Source organism: Symphalangus syndactylus, chromosome X (assembly GCF_028878055.3).
Source record: "Symphalangus syndactylus isolate Jambi chromosome X, NHGRI_mSymSyn1-v2.1_pri, whole genome shotgun sequence".
NCBI classification, from domain to species: Eukaryota; Metazoa; Chordata; class Mammalia; order Primates; family Hylobatidae; genus Symphalangus; species Symphalangus syndactylus.
Window position 1 is genome coordinate 112,568,037 of NC_072447.2, and position 20,506 is coordinate 112,588,542.

At 33.8% G+C, this 20,506-nt stretch overlaps 1 protein-coding gene across 3 annotated transcripts in view; it reads left to right on the forward strand.

Moving 5' to 3' along the window:
• Positions 1–20,506, forward strand: part of COL4A5 (collagen type IV alpha 5 chain) — a 261,295-nt gene that overhangs the window by 212,838 nt on the left and 27,951 nt on the right. For 2 of the 3 annotated variants that reach the window (XM_055267730.2, XM_063635302.1), the window contains 5 exons: positions 4,822–4,948; positions 14,561–14,641; positions 15,554–15,652; positions 16,189–16,239; positions 17,361–17,546. In XM_055267730.2, coding sequence (XP_055123705.1) covers positions 4,822–4,948; positions 14,561–14,641; positions 15,554–15,652; positions 16,189–16,239; positions 17,361–17,546 — 544 coding nt within the window. Of the gene's footprint in view, positions 1–4,821; positions 4,949–14,560; positions 14,642–15,553; positions 15,653–16,188; positions 16,240–17,360; positions 17,547–19,270; positions 19,280–20,506 lie in introns of all 3 variants that reach the window. The other variant, XM_055267729.2, reaches the window with a different exon arrangement.

Sequence of the window (20,506 nt, forward strand, 5' to 3'; positions counted from 1 at the left end):
CATATATATATATATATATATATATATATATATATGTTTATGTATATAAAACGGAATACTACTCAGCCATTAAAAGGAATAAATTAATGGCATTTGCAGCGACCCGGATGACATTGGAGACTATTATTCTAAGTGAAGTAACTCAGGAATGGAAAACCAAACATTGTATGCTCTCCCTGATATGTGGGAGCTAAGCTATGAGGACGCAAAGGCATAAGAATGATACAGCGGACTTTGGGGACTTGTGGGGAAGGGTGAGAGGGGGGCAAGGGATAAAAGACTACAAATACGGTGCAGTGTATACTGCTCGGGTGATGTGTGCACCAAAATCTCACAAATCACCACCAAAGAACTTACTCATGTAACCAAATACCACCTGTACCCCAATAACTTATGGAAAAATAAAAAAAAAACAAAAAAACAAGCAAACAAAAACCAAAGCGTGCTATCCCATACACTGGAATATCATTTGACAATTTTAAAAAATGACATACTGATACATGGTGTAAAATGGATGAACCTTGAGAACATTATGCTAAGTGAAATAAGCAAGGCACAAAATAACCACATATCATATGATTTCGTTTATATGAAATGTCCACAATAGGCAAATCTGTATGAAGAGAAGGCAGATTAGGTTTTGCTAGGGCTTGGAGGGAGTGAGAATGAGAAATGACTGCTAATGTGTACAGTTTCTTTTAGGGGGAAATGGAAAATTTTCTAAAATTAGGTTGTGATGATGGTGGTACAGTTCTATGAAGATACTGAAAACATTGAATTGTACACTTTAAGTAGATGAATTGTATGGCGTATAAATTATATCTCAATAAAGTTATTTTAAAACTGCACATTATAGAAAATCTACAAAGTTTCTACTAATAACATGTAATGTTTTTAGTTGTCTTTAAATTACTATCTTTATTTTAGGATGTTTTTTAGTTCTAGAATCCTGAGATTTTATGAACAAATGGGTGTTATTTTCCTCACAATTAACTTTGGACACATTTTAAGTAATTGTATGTGCTGTGATTACTAGAACTACACATGCTGTGCTAGTATGGAATAGCATGATTTATGAATCATATTTTTTCTTTAATATTTCTTTAGTATTTTGAGCCACTTGTGGGCCCATTAGGCTGATGTTTGGAGCAATTTGCTATTATGCCTGCCTTGCATGGTAAAGGGTAGTATAGAGCTTATTATCTTTTAAGTTTAGTTCATATTCCTTTTCTCTAAGTTCATCATTACCTTAGACATACTACTATTGAATTTCATGTGGCGGCTTTGGCCTGCTCAGGCAGCCTTGAGCCATTATTTATCAGTTTGTTACAGTTAGCTCAACATTTCACTATTTGGAAGAGCTAAATAACATGCAAATTTGAAGGTCTTATTGTATAATTCCTTTTCTAGATAATTAAAATGTTAATGGTTGCTCAATGGATATAAAGCTTCAGTTATGCAAGATGAGTAAGTTTTACAGATCTGTTATACAATATGATGCCTACAGTTAACAGTACAGTATTGTTCACCTTAAAATATGTTAAGAGGATAGATTTCATGTTAAGTGCTCTTACCACAACCCCCCCACACAAGAACATGAAGAGATTTTTGGAGGTGATGGATATGTGTAGTACTTTGATTGTGCTTATGGTATCATGTGTATATGCATATATCCAAACTCATAAGTATGTATGCATTATGTGCAGTTTTATATATAAATTAATAAAGCTTTAAAAAAAGTATCTCTGCATGCACTTTTAAATTTCCCTCTGTTAATATACTGGGTCTAAAATAGAACCTATTTATGGTTTTGTTCATGGTCCTTAATCTCCAAATACAGATAAGGTTGTAAAAACATTAACAATTATGTGGGGACCACAACTTCCAATTGATGGACTACTCTTGTAATATTCTTCTTGCCATAAAGCAAGATATGATGTTTACTCTTTCTCCTCAAATATTTTCGTTTTGTTGTCTTTTTTCCCCCAGTGGCAGTGCTTCTTTAGTTTTACAATGGAATGCAAGAACAAAAGTGATTAGCTTTCTTACCAACAGATGTCTTCTGTTCTATAAAGTGAGGCAAGCCTGTAAGTTTATTCTGAATTTTAGGTTCTAGTATGGAATGGAGAAGATGCTATTACTAAGACATAGTAGAGATTGGCTATGATCCAAATACCATTAAATTACAATTTGATTCTTAACAACAAAGAAGATACCAAATTGACTCCTTTTTCTATGTGATACAACACAGTGACCTTGAAAGCAGTTCTAATTTCAGGCTTGTCTTTCAGTGTTACTGTAGTCATTAGATAGTTTCACAATGGTAAAGGTGACTTATTAGGTATGAGATATTTCATTTTCAGAATTATATCAAAGCTTGACATTAGAACAGATGTAGATATTTGCAGCTGTGTGTCCGAGTCATTCAAATCGCTTCTACCTAGAAGTGCAAATAGATTTGAATTTTCCTTTCTCGGAGTGATTTGTAAGATTTGTGTCCAGTTTGTAGATTTTCTGAGCACTGTCTTCTTTATCTCTTCTTGCTTACCTTTTTTGAAACTCATTGTTTTCAATGAGTTTGTGTGTGAATAATAAAAGGCTAGATAAAGCCTAAGCTAGCAAATTTCAGTGTTTTTTTCAGAAGCCCTAATAAAATATTTACTTTATTTTTAAAAGGTACTTGGTTTGAAGGAGTAGGGCCATAAGAGTGATTACAGAAACGGTATTGAGGGCAAGTGCTGGCTGAACTTAGAGACTGGGCTTACAGTAGTTCCCCCTTACCAAGGGGGATACATTCCAAGACCCTCCATTGGATGCTTGAACCTGTGGATAATACCTAACCTTTTATATACTGTGTGGTTTTTTTTTCCATCTGGTAACAGAGACAGCTACTAAGTGACTCATAGACAGGTAGTGTTTATAGCGTGGATATGCTGGGGAAAGGAGTAGTTCAGGTTTCGAGAGGGATGGAATGGGACAACATGAGATTTTATCATGCTACTCAAAATGGCGTGCAATTGAAAACATAAATTATTTATTTCTGGAATTTTCAATATTTTCAGAACACAGGTGACTGAAACCATGGATAGCAAAACCATGGATAAGGAAGAATTTCTGTACTTTTAGAATTTAATGTACTTTAGTATCATAAATAATCCAGAGTTTGCCTTCTGCCTTTCAGGTTTACCACTAGCAGAATATTGGAATTTTTTTCTTGTTTTTTATTTTGGTATATACATTTAATTTTTTCATGAATAACAAAAAGAATCATGATAGATTATTCAAAGATTTCCCATGTAAACACCTAAGATGGGACCAATCCAATCCAAAATTTAATTGTATACCTATTATGTGCCTCAAAATGAACTAGATATTTGATTTACAAGGTTCAGAAAAAATATATATATTCCCAGCCCAAGATTCTTAATTTTTTAAAATAATAGGATGTAAGGAAAAAAAGACTTTAAACAGCTATTACCATAATGCAGAAACATGAGTCACAAATAGATCTTACTCACCTGCAAGTGTATGTACTAAGTGAGGAAGGAAGCATTCAGTAGGTGATGTTGAACACTAGCACCTTATTGTAAAGGTCCTGATCTTCATGAGCAGAGCAGTAAGCCCTGCAGTAGAGATTTAGTGTTAAGGTATATGTTGCCATTTTTATTGGGAAAAACTTGTTTAATTGTGAAAGTGTGTATGAATTCTTCTAAGGTTCTATTGGAAAAAAGCTTAATGCAAATATTCATTGAGCAAAAACGGTTATACATATGTGAATTATCTCTTACCCAAAATAAACTTTCAATGTAATTAAGGAGTTAAGACTTGCATATATGAAGCCATTGTAGACATGACAGAGTAAGAACCTACCCTAACCTCTTGGGGTAAACTCTCTTTGTCCAGGAATGCTTCATGGAAAAAGTGGGATTTTTCTTTTCTTGTTACGAGGCAGGGCTCACTCTGTCATCCAGGCTGGTCTGTAGTGGCATGATCACGGCTCAATATAGTCTTGACCTCCTGGGCTGAAGCCATCCCCCCACCTCAGCCTCCTGAGTAGCTGGGACTACAGGCATGCACCACTATGCCCAGCTGATCTTTTTTATTTTTTGTAGAGACAGAGTCTGCCTTTGTTGCCCAGGCTGGTCTAAAACTCCTGGGCTCAAGCAATCCTCCAGCCTTGGCTTCCCAAAGTGCTAGAGCCACAACATTCAGCCAGAAGTGGGATTTTAGATGCCCACTGAAGAATTGATAGACTTCCTTATGTTACAGTGAAAATCACCTTTTTCAGTAGAACGTACTATAGCTTTTGGTTGACGTGTGTACTGGAAGCAATGAATTGCATTATGGCACAGTAGGAATGATAAACACAGGTTCTGAAGTCAGACTGTTTGAATACAAATTCGGATTTCATCGCTTACTAGCTCCATCACTATAACATGGGGATAATAACAGTATCTTTCTAATAGGGTTGTTAAGGATTAATGAGAATTAATGAGAATAATACATCTACATACTGTGAGAATAGTATGAGCTATGTAGTCTGATTGACTACATAGCTGATTGTAGTCTGGTTCAAATCCTAGTTCTGCCACTTACAAAAACCTTAGGCACTTGGCTTCTCAAGATTCGGTTTTCTCATTTATAAATGGAGATAATGAAGCCTAACTCACAGGACTGTTGTGATGATTAAATGAAGCAATTTACATCAAGTACTTACTGGAGTGCCTGACATATAATAAAAGCTCTATAAATAATGTTATGTTCTTATACAATCTAAGTCATGTAGAGACTTCAGTATTATCTTTTTATTCATGTTTTCAGGGTGAGCCTGGTCTGCCTGGATACCCAGGGAACCCTGGTATCAAAGGTTCTGTGGGAGATCCTGGTTTGCCCGGATTACCAGGAACCCCTGGAGCAAAAGGACAACCAGGCCTCCCTGGATTCCCAGGTAAAATTTCTTCTCTTAAATGCTTCCTTCTTTCTTTCCTTATCTACCCCAACCAGTATCACAGAGCAGCTTCTTATTTAGCAGACTTATATTTTATTTCCCAGTCAGATACTGACTAGCAACATAATCTCAAACTATCTCTTTACCTTTTCTTTGCCCAAATTTATTTCTGTATAAAATGAGAATGAATATTACTGACTCAGCAGGACAATATCCTGCGGACAAAGAGACTGTTTGGTGGAGCATTTTTCAATCTTTGACTGCTAGCCACAAATCACTTAAGAAGCCTTGCTATTTTTGTAGGTGATAATATATACTTCCAAGCCTCCGCCTGCAGCTGATTATCTTAGAAAGGTATGCCCAGGCACACAGCTGGTAGCAGTTGGTAGAACAATCATACAGTTCCTTCAAATGGCAAGGATTGAATCATTCAAGTAAGAGATTAGCACTATAGTCAATTATGTAACCTGAACTAGATTATTATAGTACCTACTTGTTTAGGGTTGAATTTATTTTTTGTTTGTTTTTTGAATTACACAGTGGCATGGATGAATGAATCTTTCCTTTTTATTGAAGTGAAGCATACATATAGTAAAGTACACTTAAGACTATAGATGAGTTTTTACCTAAGTACATATATATATCTTTGAATTGACCGTATGTATCAAGATATAAAATAGTTTCTTCATCCCATGAAGTTTACCCATGCCCCTACGCCCCCCAACCCCGAGGTAACCACTACTATGACTTCCATTACCATCAGTTAATTTTCCATGTTATTGAAATTCATATAAATGAAATCATACTGTGATCCTTGTATCTGGCTTTTTTCAGTCATCATTATGCGAAAAAGATTCATTTATTTTGTTACACATGTCAGTAGTTTGTTCTTTATCATTGCTATGCAATATTACATTGAAAAATGTACCACAGTCAATTACACATTCTCCTGTTGATGGACTTTTGGGTTGTTTCCAGTTTGGGACTATTATTTTTAAAAATGCTATCAACATTCTTTTACATATCTTTTGGTAAACATATACATTGATTTCTCCTAGACAAAAACTTAGTAGTAGAAATACTGAATCACAGGGTAGGTGTACACTGAACTTTAGTAGATGCTGCCAAACAGTTTTCCAACGTGGTTTGTAAATTAGTTTCAACAGCAATGTATGAAATGTCCAGTTCTCCAATTGCCCATGTCCTCACCATCACTGGGTAGTGTCGGCCTTAATTTTATCTGTTTTGATGAGTATGTAGAAGCATCTAATTGAGGTTTGAATTTACATATTCCTAATGAATAATAGTATTAATCATCTTTTTATTATACTATTGGCCATTTGGATAGCATCTTTTTGAAGTTTCTTCTTAAGTACTTTTGTTCATTTTTTATTAAATTGTCTGTCCTTTTTCAAATAGATTCAGAGTAGTTCTTTATATACTCAAGATATGAGTCCTTTGTCAGATACATATATTGCAAATCTGTTCTCTATGTCTCAGATTTGCCTTTCCTAATGCTGTTGTGTAATGAACAAAAGTTGTTAATTTTAATAAAATCCACTGTATCAATCTTTCATGAATAGTGATTTTTTTATCCAATTCAATAAATATTTATCTATTTGAGGTTATGGAAATAATCTTCTAATTTTTATAACATGTTTCATGTTTAAACTTTCATATTTGGCTTATGATCTATCTCAAATAAAAATATTTTTAAAGTGTGAGGTAGGGGTCAAGGTTCATTTTTTTTCCAGCACAGTTATCCAATTGCTCCCTACACTATTTTTTTTTAAAAGAACCTAAATGCATCCAATAAATTACAGTCGCTCCTTTGTAAGAAAGCCAAATGACTGTATATGTGGTGGGCTATTTCCAGACTCTGTGTACTGTTCCAATGGTTTATTTTCTATTGCTGCTTTAACACAACACTGAATTACTGTAAATTTATATTAAGCCTTGAAAAATGGTAGGTAAGTACTAGAACTTTGTTTCAGTTTTTTAAAGCTTGTCTTGGCTATTCTAATTTTTTTGCAGGAGAAATCAGTTTATCAATTTCCATTTAAAGTATCTGAGGGATTTTTAAGTTTGCAATAACTCTCTAGGTAAGGTAGAGGAGAATTGATATTTTGACAGTATTCAACCTTCCAATAAAATGAACATGTTTTCTCTCCATTAGGTATTGAGTTTAATTTAACAATATGCTGCACTTTTTGTTTTGTAAATCTTGAACATATTTTATTAAATTTATCTCTGGAAATTTGATGCTTTCTGGTGACATTTAAATCATATTGCTTTTCCCAGTTCATCTTCCAGTTGTTTCTTGGAAGTATATGGAAATAATTGACTTACGAATATTGAAATAATATATGAGAAAATTGCCAATTTCACTTTTTAAAATTCTGAGTTTGTATAATTTTTTGTTTTATAAAATATCACCTCAGATCATTGTATTTCTTCTTTTTCATTTCTTTATACTTTTTATTTCTTTTTCATGCTTAATTGCACCAGTTAGGACCTGTAGTGCAGTGTTTAATAGAAGTGGTTATAGTCAACATCATTATCTTTTTTCTAAACTCAGAGGGAGAATGATTGCTATTTTTCCATTAAATGTAATGTTAGTGCCAGGGTTTTGGTACATATATTTTACTAAATTAAGGAAATCCCTTTCTATTCATACTATAATGGGAATTTTTATAAAGAATGGATGTGAGTTTTATCAAATTCTTTTTCTGAATCTACAGAGATAATTGTTTTTTCTCCTTTACTCTTGATATAGTGAATTATGCTGATTGATATTTTATGTAAAAACAACCCTGTATTATTAGGATAAGCTCCAAGATGGTCATACTGTATACATTAAGTATTGTTGGACTGGATTTGCTATTTTTTAAAAAATTATATACGGCCATGAGAGAGATTTGCCTATGATTTTCTTTTCTCATAGTGTCCTTGTCAATGTTTTAGTATAGGGATTTGCTGGCCTCATGAGCTGGGAAGTATTCCCTCTTTCTCTATTTTTTCTTTAAATGTTGCATAGAATTCACCAGTTAAGGAATCTGGATCTGTAGTTTTCTTTGTAGAAACCTTTTTAAATTACAGATTAAAAGTTTTTAACAGTTATATTACTATTCAGATGATTTATTTTTATGTCTGTTTAAATACATTGTGTTTTTCAAGGAAATTGACCATTTCATCTAAATTGTCAAATTCATGGGCAGAAAGTTGTTGATAATATCCTTGTTTTTCCCTTTAATTTCTGCAGAATGTGTACTGAAGTCTGCCTTTTAACAATGTTTTGATATAAGTAATTTTATTTATTTTTATCAAGCTTCCTAGGCATTCATTAAGCTTTATTAATTGTTAAAAATTAACTTTCGTAAGTGATTTTCTCTACCGTTTGTTTTCTATTCCATTGATTTCTGCTTATATCTGTATTATTTCCTACCTTCTACCTTCTATGGATTTAATCTTGCTGTTCTTTTTCTGGCTTCTTTACCTGGAAGCTTAAATCATAGATTTTTCAGCTTTGTCTTTTCTAATAGATGTATTTAAAAACTTAAATTTCCATCTAAGGAGTGCTCAAACCATATCCCACAAATTTTGTTCTTTTGCGTTTTTCCTTTAATCATTCAGTTTAAGATATTTTGTAATTTTCCTGTTGATTTCTGTTTTTCTCCATAGATTATTTAGAATTGTGTTGCTCAACTTACAAATATTTGGGGGCTTCCCAGGTATCTTTCTGTTATTGATTTTTAATTTGATTCTATTGTGGCCAGAATACATATTTTGTATGATTTAACTATTAATACTTATTGAGACTTATCATATGGCCAAATTTAGGGTTTATCTGGGTGAATTTTCCTTGTACCCTTGAAAATAATTTGTATTCTGCAATTGGTGTATTGCATTATAAATGTCCATTAGGTCAGGTTTGTTGGTAGGGTTGTTAAAATCTTGTGTATTCTTACCAACTTCTTGCCTAATTGTTTTATCAATTACTGAGAGGTAGGTGTTAAAATTTCCAATATGATTGTAGAGTTTTCTATTTCTCCTTTTCTCTCTGTCAAATTTTTGCTGTATGTCTTTTGAGATATTTTTATTAGGTATATATAAATTCAGGAAACATGTCTTCTTGAAGAGTTGACCTTTTTATCATTATGTAAAGACCCTCTTTATTTTCATAATACTTTTTCCTTTGGATTTTTCTTTATCTGATATCGGTATAGATACATCAGATTCTTTATGCTTAGTGTTAGTACAGTATAACTTTTTCTATATAATTTTTATTTTTACCTATCTGTACATTTAAAGTATGTTTTTTAGGAATAAAATGCATTCATATCTTGCTTCTTTTCCAGTCTAACAATCTTTCCCATTTATTTGGAGTGTTTAGTCCATTTATATTTAATGTATATTGTTATGTTTGGATTTTAGTCTGCCACATTGCTATTTGTTTTATGCTCCTCCTTTATCCCTGGTTTCCTGTTCTGTTTGAGTTCATCAGATATGCTATGGTATTCCATTCTATCTCCTCTACTGGCTTTTAAGCTCTCTCTCTTTCTACTATTTTTAAATGATTGCTCCAAAGATTTCAGTGTGCACTCGTAATTTACCACATTCTGCATTAAATTAATATTATGTGACTTCACATATAATGTAAGATTCTTACAACAGTATAATTTTATTTACATATAATGTTCTTTTGTATGATTGTGTTCATATATTTCAGATGATTATTATATAGGTAATAAATTTTACAATTAATTGCTATTACTATTGCTTTAAACAGCCTCCTCTAAAGAATTTAACATGAGAAACAAAACCAATTTTCATATTTACCAACATATTTGCATTTCTACTGTTCTACCCTCCTGTGCAGCAGACTTCTATTTGGTATCATTCCCTAAAGCCTGACGTTCTTCCACTATCATTTATTGTAAAATGATTTTGCTGGTGAAAAATTCTCTCACCGTTAATTTATCTGCAAATGTCTTTGTTTTAGTTTCATTTTAAATAAATTTTCACTGGATATAGAAATCCCTTTTTGATATTTGTTGCTTTCAGCACTTTAAATATTTCTTCCACTGTCATTTGGTCTCCATTTTTCCTGACAATAACACACCAATTATTTTTAATGTTTTGCCCCTTTATATTATGTCTGGTTTTTCTCTGAATGTATTTGAGATTTTCTCTCTGTAATTGGTTTTCAATAGTTTCTTTTTGTTGTGTTTAGTTATGGTTGTATTTATTTTGCCCTCTATTCATTGATATTTCTGGATCTGTAGGGTTGTCATTTTTTAATAACTTTGGAAAATCTCAGCTATCTTTTCCTCATATATAGTCATGTGTCACATAACGACATTTTGGTCAACAACAAACCATGTATATGGTGGTCGTCTCATATGATTATCATGGAACTGAAAATTTCCTATCACCTAGTGATGTCATAGCCATAGTAACATTGTATCATGTTTATAATGTATTTTTACTGTACCTTTTCTAGGTTTAGTTATACAAATACTTACCATTGTGCTATAATTGCCTACAGGATGCAGTACAGTTACATGCTATGTAGGTTTGTAGCCTGGGAGCAATAGGCTGTACTATATGGCCTAGATGTATAGTAGGCCATACCATCTAAGTTTGTGTAAATACACTTCGTATGTTCACACAATGACAAAATCGCCCAACAACTCATTTTTTAAAACATACCCCAGTTGTTAACTGACACATAACTGTATTTCTTCTGTCGTATTTTCTCCTCTTCTTTTGGAATGCATATTAGATCAGTTGATACTGTATCATAGGTCACTGAGGGTCTAGGTATGTTTTCCATTTTTATTCTCTCTGGGTTTAATTTGGATGGTTTTTATTCACTGCCTTCAAATTTACTGATTTTTTGATGTGTTCAATATTGTGTTAATCGCCACAAAAATTTTAATTTCCATTTGGTTCTTTTAAGAGTTATCATATTTTTCCAGAAATTCCCTATTTTTTACTCATTATATACATTTTTGCTTACAGATTCTTTAACATATTTATTATAGCTATTTTAAAGATCTTTTCAGCTTGTTCCAAATTTTCAGATATCCATGTGTCTATTTCTATTGGTAGTTTTGTTTTTCTTGAATAAGCACCACATATTCAAGTTTCTTCCAATCTGCTAATTTTTATTGTATACTGAATGATATGGATAGTATGGTATAAAGATTCTGGATTCTATTAAATTTCTTGAAGAATGCTGAATATTGTTCTACCTGGCAGTCCAATTCCTGGTATCAACTTGATCCTGCAGTGATGGAATTTTAGATTTTGTTATAGCAGGGCTATTTCCAATGCCCTTTGTCTTAAGTGCATCCCTTGGACTTGGCATATGGGCTTTATTGTTCATGTGTGGCTTTTCTGGGGTGATTTTCTTTAAAAAATCTCATTTAGTATTTCTGATAGTGAAGTCTGTTGGCAACAAATTGTCTTAGCTGTCATTCATTAGAAAACATTTCCACTGTGCTTCCATTTGTTATTGAGTTACATAGTAGACAGAATTCTACGATCTCCGCCCCAAGATTTCTGGCCCTTGGTTAATTAGTCAAAAACCAGTCTCCTTAAAGCTGATAAGCAACTGCAGCACAGTCTCAGGATACAAAATCAATGTGCAAAAATCACAAGCATTCCTATACACCAATAATAGACAAACAGAGAGCCAAATCATGAGTGAACTCCCATTCATAATTGCTACAAAGAGAATAAAATATCTAGGAATACAACTTACAAGGGATGTGAAGGACCTCTTCAAAGGGAACTACAAACCATTCCTCAAGGAAATAAGAGAGGACACAAACAAATGGAAAAACATTCCATGCTCATGGATAGAAAGAATCAATATCATGAAAATGGCCATACTGCCCAAAGTAATTTATAGATTCAATGGTATTCCCATCAAGCTACCACCAACTTTCTTCACAGAATTAGAAAAAACTACTTTAAATTTCATATGGAACCAATAAAGAGCCTGCATTGCCAAGACAATCCTAAGCAAAAAGAACAAAGCTGGAGGCATCACACTACCTGACTTCAAACTATACTACAAGGCTTTTATCACCTAGTGATGTCATAGCCATAGTAACATTGCTAAGGAGAGAATCCAGCTCAGCAGTGCCCAGAATGTTACCTACAGAAATGGTGAGATAATAAATGGGTATTGTTTTAAGTCATTAACTTTGTGGTAATTTGTTACATAGCAAGAGAAAACTAATGCACTATCCTTTTGGTCATTATTTAAGTTTTTACTTCCCTCCTAAATATGCTTGTTAGTATTTATTTTAGCGTCTTTGAATAGTTGCTTTTTGTATTCTGTCAAGTTTTTAATTATAATCAGTGAGAAAAAAAAGGCTGTAGTGGGCTTATTCTATCTTGGCTTGCCTCAGAAGTGTTTAGGGGTAAATTTAAGAAAATGTTCGCATGGTATATTCACTGAAAACTATAAAACCTGCTATGATAAACTTTTAAATACCAAAATAAATGAAGAGATAGATCATACTTATGGAATGGAAGATCAAAATTGTTAGGAAGCCATTATCCTTAGTAAACTAATTCAGGAACAGAAAACCAAACACTGCATGTTCTCACTGACATGTGGGAGCTGAACAATGAGAATACATGGACACAGGAAGGGGAACAACACACAATGTGGCCTGTGGAGCAGGGTGTGTGGGTCGGGGGATGGAAAGCATCAGGAAAAATAGCATGCTGGGCTTAATTATTAGGTGATGGTTTGATAGGTACAGCAAACCACCATGACACACATTTACCTATGTAACAAACCTGCACATCCTGTACATGTACCCCAGAACTTAAAATAAAAAAAAGATGCCAGTTGCCTCTAAAGTCATTCATAGATTCAAAGTGATTCCAGTTTAACCCAACAACCTTTATTTGGTAACCATTGACAAATGGATTCTAAAATGTATATGGAAATGAAAGGGACATAGAATATCCAAAACAATATTGAAAACGAGGCCAGGCGCAGTGGCTCACGCCTGTAATCCCAGCACTTTGTGAGGCTGAGGCAGGCAGATCACGAGGTCAGGAGTTCGAGACTGGCCTGGCCAATATGGTGAAACCCTGTCTCTACTAAAATTACAGAAATTAGCCAGGCATGGTGGCATGCACCTGTAGTCCTAGCTACTCAGGAGGCTGAGGCAAGACAATCGCTTGAACCCAGGAGGCGGAGGTTGCAGTGAGCCGAGATCGCACCACTGCAATCCAGCCTGGGCAACAGGGTGAAACTCCATTACAAAAAGAAAAAAAAATGTGTGGTACTTGATAAGGATTGAGAAATAGATCAATGAAACAGAATATGGAGGATAAAAAGACTAATATACAATACATTGACTTTTGATAAAGGTATCAAATAAATTTTTTAGAGAAAGCAAATTCTCTTCGACAAATGGCCCTGAAACATCTAGATATTCATATGGGGAAAAAACGAAACTTAATTCATACATTACATGATACAGAAAAAAAAATGTTTTTAATAGATCTTAGTCTGAACATAAAAGCTAAAACCATAATGCTTTTGGAGGAAAACATAGATAGATATTTCCATGACTTGGGATAGGCAGATTTTCTTAGGATACAAAAAGCAGTAACTGTAAAAGAAAAAAATTGATAGATTAGATTTAAATTTTTAAACTCTTTTTATCAGAAGACACCGCTAGGAAAATGAATACAAAAGCCACAGACAAGGAGAAAATATTTGCAAAACATACCTGACAAATTACTGATATCTAGGATATGTAAGAAACTTCAGTAACTCAATAATAACAAGACGTATTATCCAATTTTGAAAAATGGAGAAAACTTTGAACAGATACTTCACGAAAGAAGATATACAAGTGGCCAATAATCACATGAAAAGGTGATCGATGTCATTAGCCGTCAGAGAAATGCAAATTAAAACCACAATGAGGTAGCTCTACATACCTACCAGAATGTCTATTATTACAGCAACTGATATCTTCACAAAGATTGTGCAAGGATCTGGAACAACTGGAATTTCCACGTTGTTCTGAGTGTGAAATGGTTTGGCAGTTTTTAAATAAAACACAACATATACCTACTCTTTGACCCAGCAATTCCACTTCTTGTTATATACATAAGATAAATTAAGGCAGTGGTCTACAAAAAGACCTGTGAAGAAATACTCATAGCAGCTTTATTTATAATAGATAAAAGCTGGAAATAAAACAGGTTTTTATAAATAGGAAAGTGGATATTTGTAATAACTAAAACCTGTCAATAACCAAAAGTCCAGCAAGAGGAATGGATTTTTTAAATTATGGTATATTCATATAATGGAGTACTACAAATCCTACCAGTATAATATGGTGGTAGTTATTTTTTTGTTTATGAATATATAATAATGCCGACTTAAGGATAAATGATTAAAAACATAAAATTATTATTAAAAATAGCCAGCAAACACCAGCATCCTTTGGGTTTCTTTTTGTTCTTCACTGTTTCTATGCTAGCACTATAAATTGTAAGTTTGAATTGTAGCTCTTAAAGCAATGCAGTTTCTCTTTCATTTTTAAATTGAGCTCTTTACTCTAGGAACCCCAGGCCCTCCTGGACCAAAAGGTATTAGTGGCCCTCCTGGGAACCCTGGCCTTCCAGGAGAACCTGGTCCTGTAGGTAAGCATGAAAAATAAGAGTTTGCTGTTTTATAAAACTAATGCTTATCATATTAAGTTTGGGAAAGTCAAATCATGTTCAGCTGTGAACATTTTCAACACAAGGAAATATAGTGTTCATTCACTTAACACTGCATATGAGGTACAGAATGAATAACTTTTAATAAAAAGTACTTAAAATTGGCTGGGCACAGTGGCTCACGCCTATAATCCCAACATTTTGGGAGGCCGAGGTGGGAGGATCACTTGGGGTCAGGAGCTTGAGACTAGCTTGGTCAACATGGTGATACGCCATTTCTATTAAAAATACAAAATATTAGCCGGGCATGGGGGTGGGCTCCTGTAATCCCAGCTACTTGGGAGGTTGAGGCACGAGAAGTGCTTGAACCCAAGGGGTGGAGGTTGCAGTGAGCCAAGATTGCAACACTGAACTCCAGCCTGGGTGACAAAGCAAGACCCTCGAAAAAAAAAAAAAAAAGGACTTAAAATTATCATATGTGACCTTATTTTCTAGGCCCACTTTTTCCAGGGAGCGTTAATTCAAGTGTCCTAGAATAGAAGCTTTGATTCTTTTAGAATGGCAGGCTGTAGTAAGTAAGTTTGTTTATTGATTTCTAAAGTAAATAACTTCTCTTGGCCCCATATGAGGCCTATAATTCTCCCCACCACCCTTCACACCTTACTGTCTTAGATATTCTGAAACTATATTAAAATGAAGAACTGAAAGGTTTTAGATGCTGAATGACTATTCCTTATTTTCATTATCCTCCTTCATATTTTTATAACATTTTGTGATCCAAAGGAGTGTCTCAAAAGCACCTTGTTTCTTTTGGATAAAGAAGGGAGCATATGGAAGTAAAAGGGAGTTGGAAATTGGAAAACTGGGTGTAACCTGCTGTACTCAATTTTTTAGGTGGTGGAGGTCATCCTGGGCAACCTGGGCCTCCAGGTGAAAAAGGCAAACCTGGTCAAGATGGTATACCTGGACCAGCTGGACAGAAGGGTGAACCAGGTGTTGTATTTTTTCATTTTTCCAATTTTTCTAATTTTCTCCGTGTTGAATTTAACTTGCCTTTTTATTACCCACGGTGAAATTGTATCTTCTTTCTTACTAAGCTACCACACACTTTCCCCTTTTCCTAGTTACCGTTTTCCTCTTCATCCTGAGAATATATAGCTCATGTATCTCGATCAAGTTGCCTCTTATAAAAAACCCCGTATCTTTTCTTGTCTAATTTTTCATATCAAAAAGAAGTTACCTGGCTTTTGCAAATTTCTCTGTGGTTTACTATGCAATCTATATTTCATTTATATTTTTTCTTATAAGCATATAGATATATTTAACATTCATCACAAATAGAATATATGTTTACATTATTTTCTCATGTTAGAATTGTAGTTCTATGTTGGAAATAAATCTTCTGCATGTTTCATATAATATACATTGCTGCACCTAATGAAAACGTCAATGATCTAAAAATAATTTGGCCTTGTTTCAGTTTGTATTATCCACTTGAGTTTTTTTTGTTTTGTTTTGTACTGTGACAGGTCAACCAGGCTTTGGAAACCCAGGACCCCCTGGACTTCCAGGACTTTCTGGTAAACCTTAATAAAACATGCTAAATCAATCTATAATAAAATGAGATTATTTCCAAATACATCTATTTTTCCACCTCCACCTTTTACTATCATCAAATGCATGTAAGAACCCAGAAAACTCAAACCTAGTGTTAACGTTAAAACATTTATTATTTAGCAACTTAGTTTAAGGAGTTGTGTTAAATAAAAATGTATCCTTAAGGAAATTTACATGTAGATATCTCTTCATTAAATTCATAAATAAGTGCTGAGGAAATAAGAAAGAAGGCAAAATTGCAGGAAGATAAGAAAAGTCTGTAGAAATATACACCAATAATAAAAATGTTTCTGGAAATTTCAGTCTTAATATATGTTTTGCATATTTGGGTAGATGTGTGTGTGCACGCACACATCTACCCTCCCTCTTTTGTGCTTACTCTTACTGTAAGCACCAAATAGTAGAAGGACTGAGTGTACATACAGACATGTATGTTTATGTTCTGAAATGATGACTGGCCATTTTATGGAGACTTTTCTCAAACCATACACATATCTCCTGGAAAGTCAGATAGATATCCTTCCCATGATACCAACATGGAAATTTTTACTTTAATGTGCCACTGTTATATTGCTCTTAAAAGTGTCAGAGGTAGAGAAAAAATGTTGAGAACAATTTTGCTAGACAGTGATTATAAATATTGGGTAGAATGGTCTTCGGGGACACAAAACAACCATTGAAGAGCCATATCTTTCATCAGTCTCAAAATTAGACTCAAAATATTTGTTTTAGAAATTTTCTCCAGCCATCTTGAAACTATTTTTGAAGATACTTTATACTTTTTTTCCTCACAGCTATTGGTGATGTATCATTGTTCTGTCTTAACACAAAGGATACCTTTTAGGATGAAAGCTGTTATTATTTCTACATTTCTATATATACTCTAATAAATACTTCTGCTAACAAATGCATATATTTAATAAGAAGGATGGTTTTCTGGGTAGATTTGGGATTTGGTAGGAGATAGAAATGACTCTTGTGAATTCTATTAATTGCCCTAATGTGTATGAATAGCTAACCTTATAGGCAAGCCTGTAACTCAGTATTATTTAATTTATCCCCTAATTATACTTTACTTTCATAGGCCAAAAGGGTGATGGAGGATTACCTGGGATTCCAGGAAATCCTGGCCTTCCAGGTCCAAAGGGTGAACCAGGCTTTCACGGTTTCCCTGGTGTGCAGGGTCCCCCAGGCCCTCCTGGTTCTCCGGGTCCAGCTCTGGAAGGACCTAAAGGCAACCCTGGGCCCCAAGGTCCTCCTGGGAGACCAGGTATGTCCGTGAGTGGTAGGAGAATGGTCTATTTATTAGTCCATGTATTTCATTTTGCTGGCAGGTTATTCAGTCTTTAAGACTTTAGGATTTTTCCGGTGCATTGTAGGATGTTAAAAAAAAGACTTTAAAATTTGTGATGTAATAACTTCTTACAAGTAAATAGCTTGGTTCATAGCTAACTCCATCTATTTCCATGGTTCTAATAATTTTCTTTAGTAATGCATTTTATCATTTATATAGAGGAAGTAAAACAATTTGGGGGAATAGATGAAATGGTAGTTTTACTAGTCTTGTTACTAAAAGGTAAAACTATACTGTTAACCTGTCAGCAAAATGCCATCTGCATTTTTAAATGTGAGCTTCTCAGCATGTCATCACAGAAATCATTTTAGTGATCACCCAATAGATGCTTGTGGTCCATACCAGAAGTATTGCTTTGGTTCTGTCATGTGTTCAGCAAATCTCACCAGGCACAATTAAAAAATTTATCTTCCATAGGAACTAGGCAATCAAATTTATCTCCAACATCACAGCATGATCAAATTGACTAGTGATCTCTTCATACCAACCTCATGTCTATACCTCATTTGTCTTGTGTTCACTGCTCTAGTAGTCTCAGTTTTGCATCCAATGTTCACCTTTTCATTTTGTATCTGTGCTGTGTCATTTCATTTCACTAATTTTGGAAATGCTCGTTTTCATCCTTGATTAATGTCGCTGAGCCTAGTCACTGGTAATAGGTTATGAACAGATTTTGAGACTTGATATTCAAATTTTATATTTCTGGTCACTGAAAACTTGGAAGTAAATGTCCTTTTATTCTTTGAAAGTCTCTGACATTATATAAGTGCATTTCAAAATGAAAAATGTTATTTATATTACAGTAAAATCTAAAGTGATTGGAATTCATTTTAATAAGATGTTCTAAACACGAATTAAATGGGATCACATACTGTGTTCAGAGGATCATTTTCAAAACCAAATTTTATCTGATCTGACATAATCTGATGGAAAGTGTTGTTTAAGGTTTTATGTTTGTATACTACTGAAGAAAACCAGTGAAAATCTCCTCAGCCATGTTAACTCTCTTGCATGTAATGTAAAGAACTGAAGCAAGTATCTTGCTTGGTTTTGCATGCAGTAATTCAAATAAACCAAACTATTATCTTTTTTATATTTTAATCATCACTGTGGTTATTCATTCTTACTAGTAATGAATGAGTAATGAGCTCACTGTTGAACATTACTTTGAAATTTGTCGGTATGAAGCCATTAGTCACAAAGATGTCCTAAAAATTACATTTTTAAAGAAATAATAACAAAAGTAGTTAGAAGAATGCACAACTGATGAGTTTTTGTGACGTCTCAATTTATTTCATAAACTATAAATTAAAACTGAGTTGTAAATCCCATTGCTCTTAGAATTGATTATTCTTAGTCTGAGCTCATAGTAATGATTATGATAACAATGACTTTTGGCCTTTAAAAATATGCCACAGTGTGCTGTTTTCATTTTAGTTTTGTCACTAAGTGGTGATAATTTGGTTTATATACAGATGCATGGATATGAACTTTCAGAGTATTCTTTTATTGAAATAAATTTTAACTTGAAAGTATTTAGTGTAATGCTTTTTAGTTTCTTGATATTTCTAACAGTTTTGATATTTTTCCTTTTTGTTAATGATGACATTGGGCCTTGGTGAACTTTGATCCCTATCCAGGTCCTACAGGTTAGCTCCTTAACTCCAAAGTAGTAACTGCATGAAGTTTGAAACTTATATACCTGTACCTAATGTTTTCAAGTGTTTGAGTGTATTTTAAGAGCATATGTGCCAATTCAATTCTTACATAGTGGCTTATCTCTTTAAGTTTTTAGGAACTTGTAGAACCCAGTGTTTCTGTCTGTTGGAAAGACCCAAAATTACCTAACTAGGAAAACTAATTTAACACTTAAAAATTCATATATTTGTGTCATTTTCAGTTGAAAATCTGTAGTACCCAAAACAGCCTTATATATTTTACCTTTCTTTTGAGTCTGTTTCTTATGTTTAATTTATATCTGTTAATGCAAACGAATTGAACTATCTTTCAAAAGGACATTCTTTTTTTAAACAATAATATGTATTATCAGATCCTGAAAATATGTAATTCTTAACTTGCCATATCTTTTGCAGGTTTTCAAACTATCCCACCTTCACATTTTGGGTTGTCACAAAGTTCTTAATTCTACTGCTGTTAAAAATGGACTAATAGGGCTGGGCACCATGGCTCATGCCTGTAATCCCAGCACTTTGGGAGGCCAAGGCGGGTGGATCACCTGAGATCAGGAGTTCAAGACTCGCCTGACCAATATAGTGAAACCCCATCTCTACTAAAAATATAAAAATTATCCAGGCGTGTTGGTGTGCGCCTGTAGTCCCAGCTACTAGGGAGGCTGAGAAAGGAGAATTGCTTGAACCTGGGAGGTGGAGGTTGCAGTGAGCTGAGATCGCACCACTGCACGCCAGCCTGGGCGAGACTAATAGGCACAGAGAAAAAAAAATCAGTGCAACCAGCACAGATTACAAGGTTGTTAATCTTATTTTCATTATACATATGTAAACAGTACACACCAAAGAACAATTACCAAGAGCTACCCAATGGAAAATTGCTGATTCTTAGTGAAAGATGTTTGTTTACCTAATTAGCAGTAAAAAGAGCCACAAATATTTGAATGTATTTATTGTTATTCAAAATAAATAGTCCTTTTCAAATTTTTAAGAAAGAATTAAAAGAGATAATAGTATACCCCATGATATCTGGCTGTTGAGAATGGCAGGACATTTTTTTCATCTTATAAAATTAAAAAAACATAATTTTTCAAGATTGTTTTTAGGAAGCCATTTGTTTCTACCTGAATTGCTTCTCTAGTTTCTTACTCCACCGCAAACTCATTATTTCATAGAACCATAGAATGT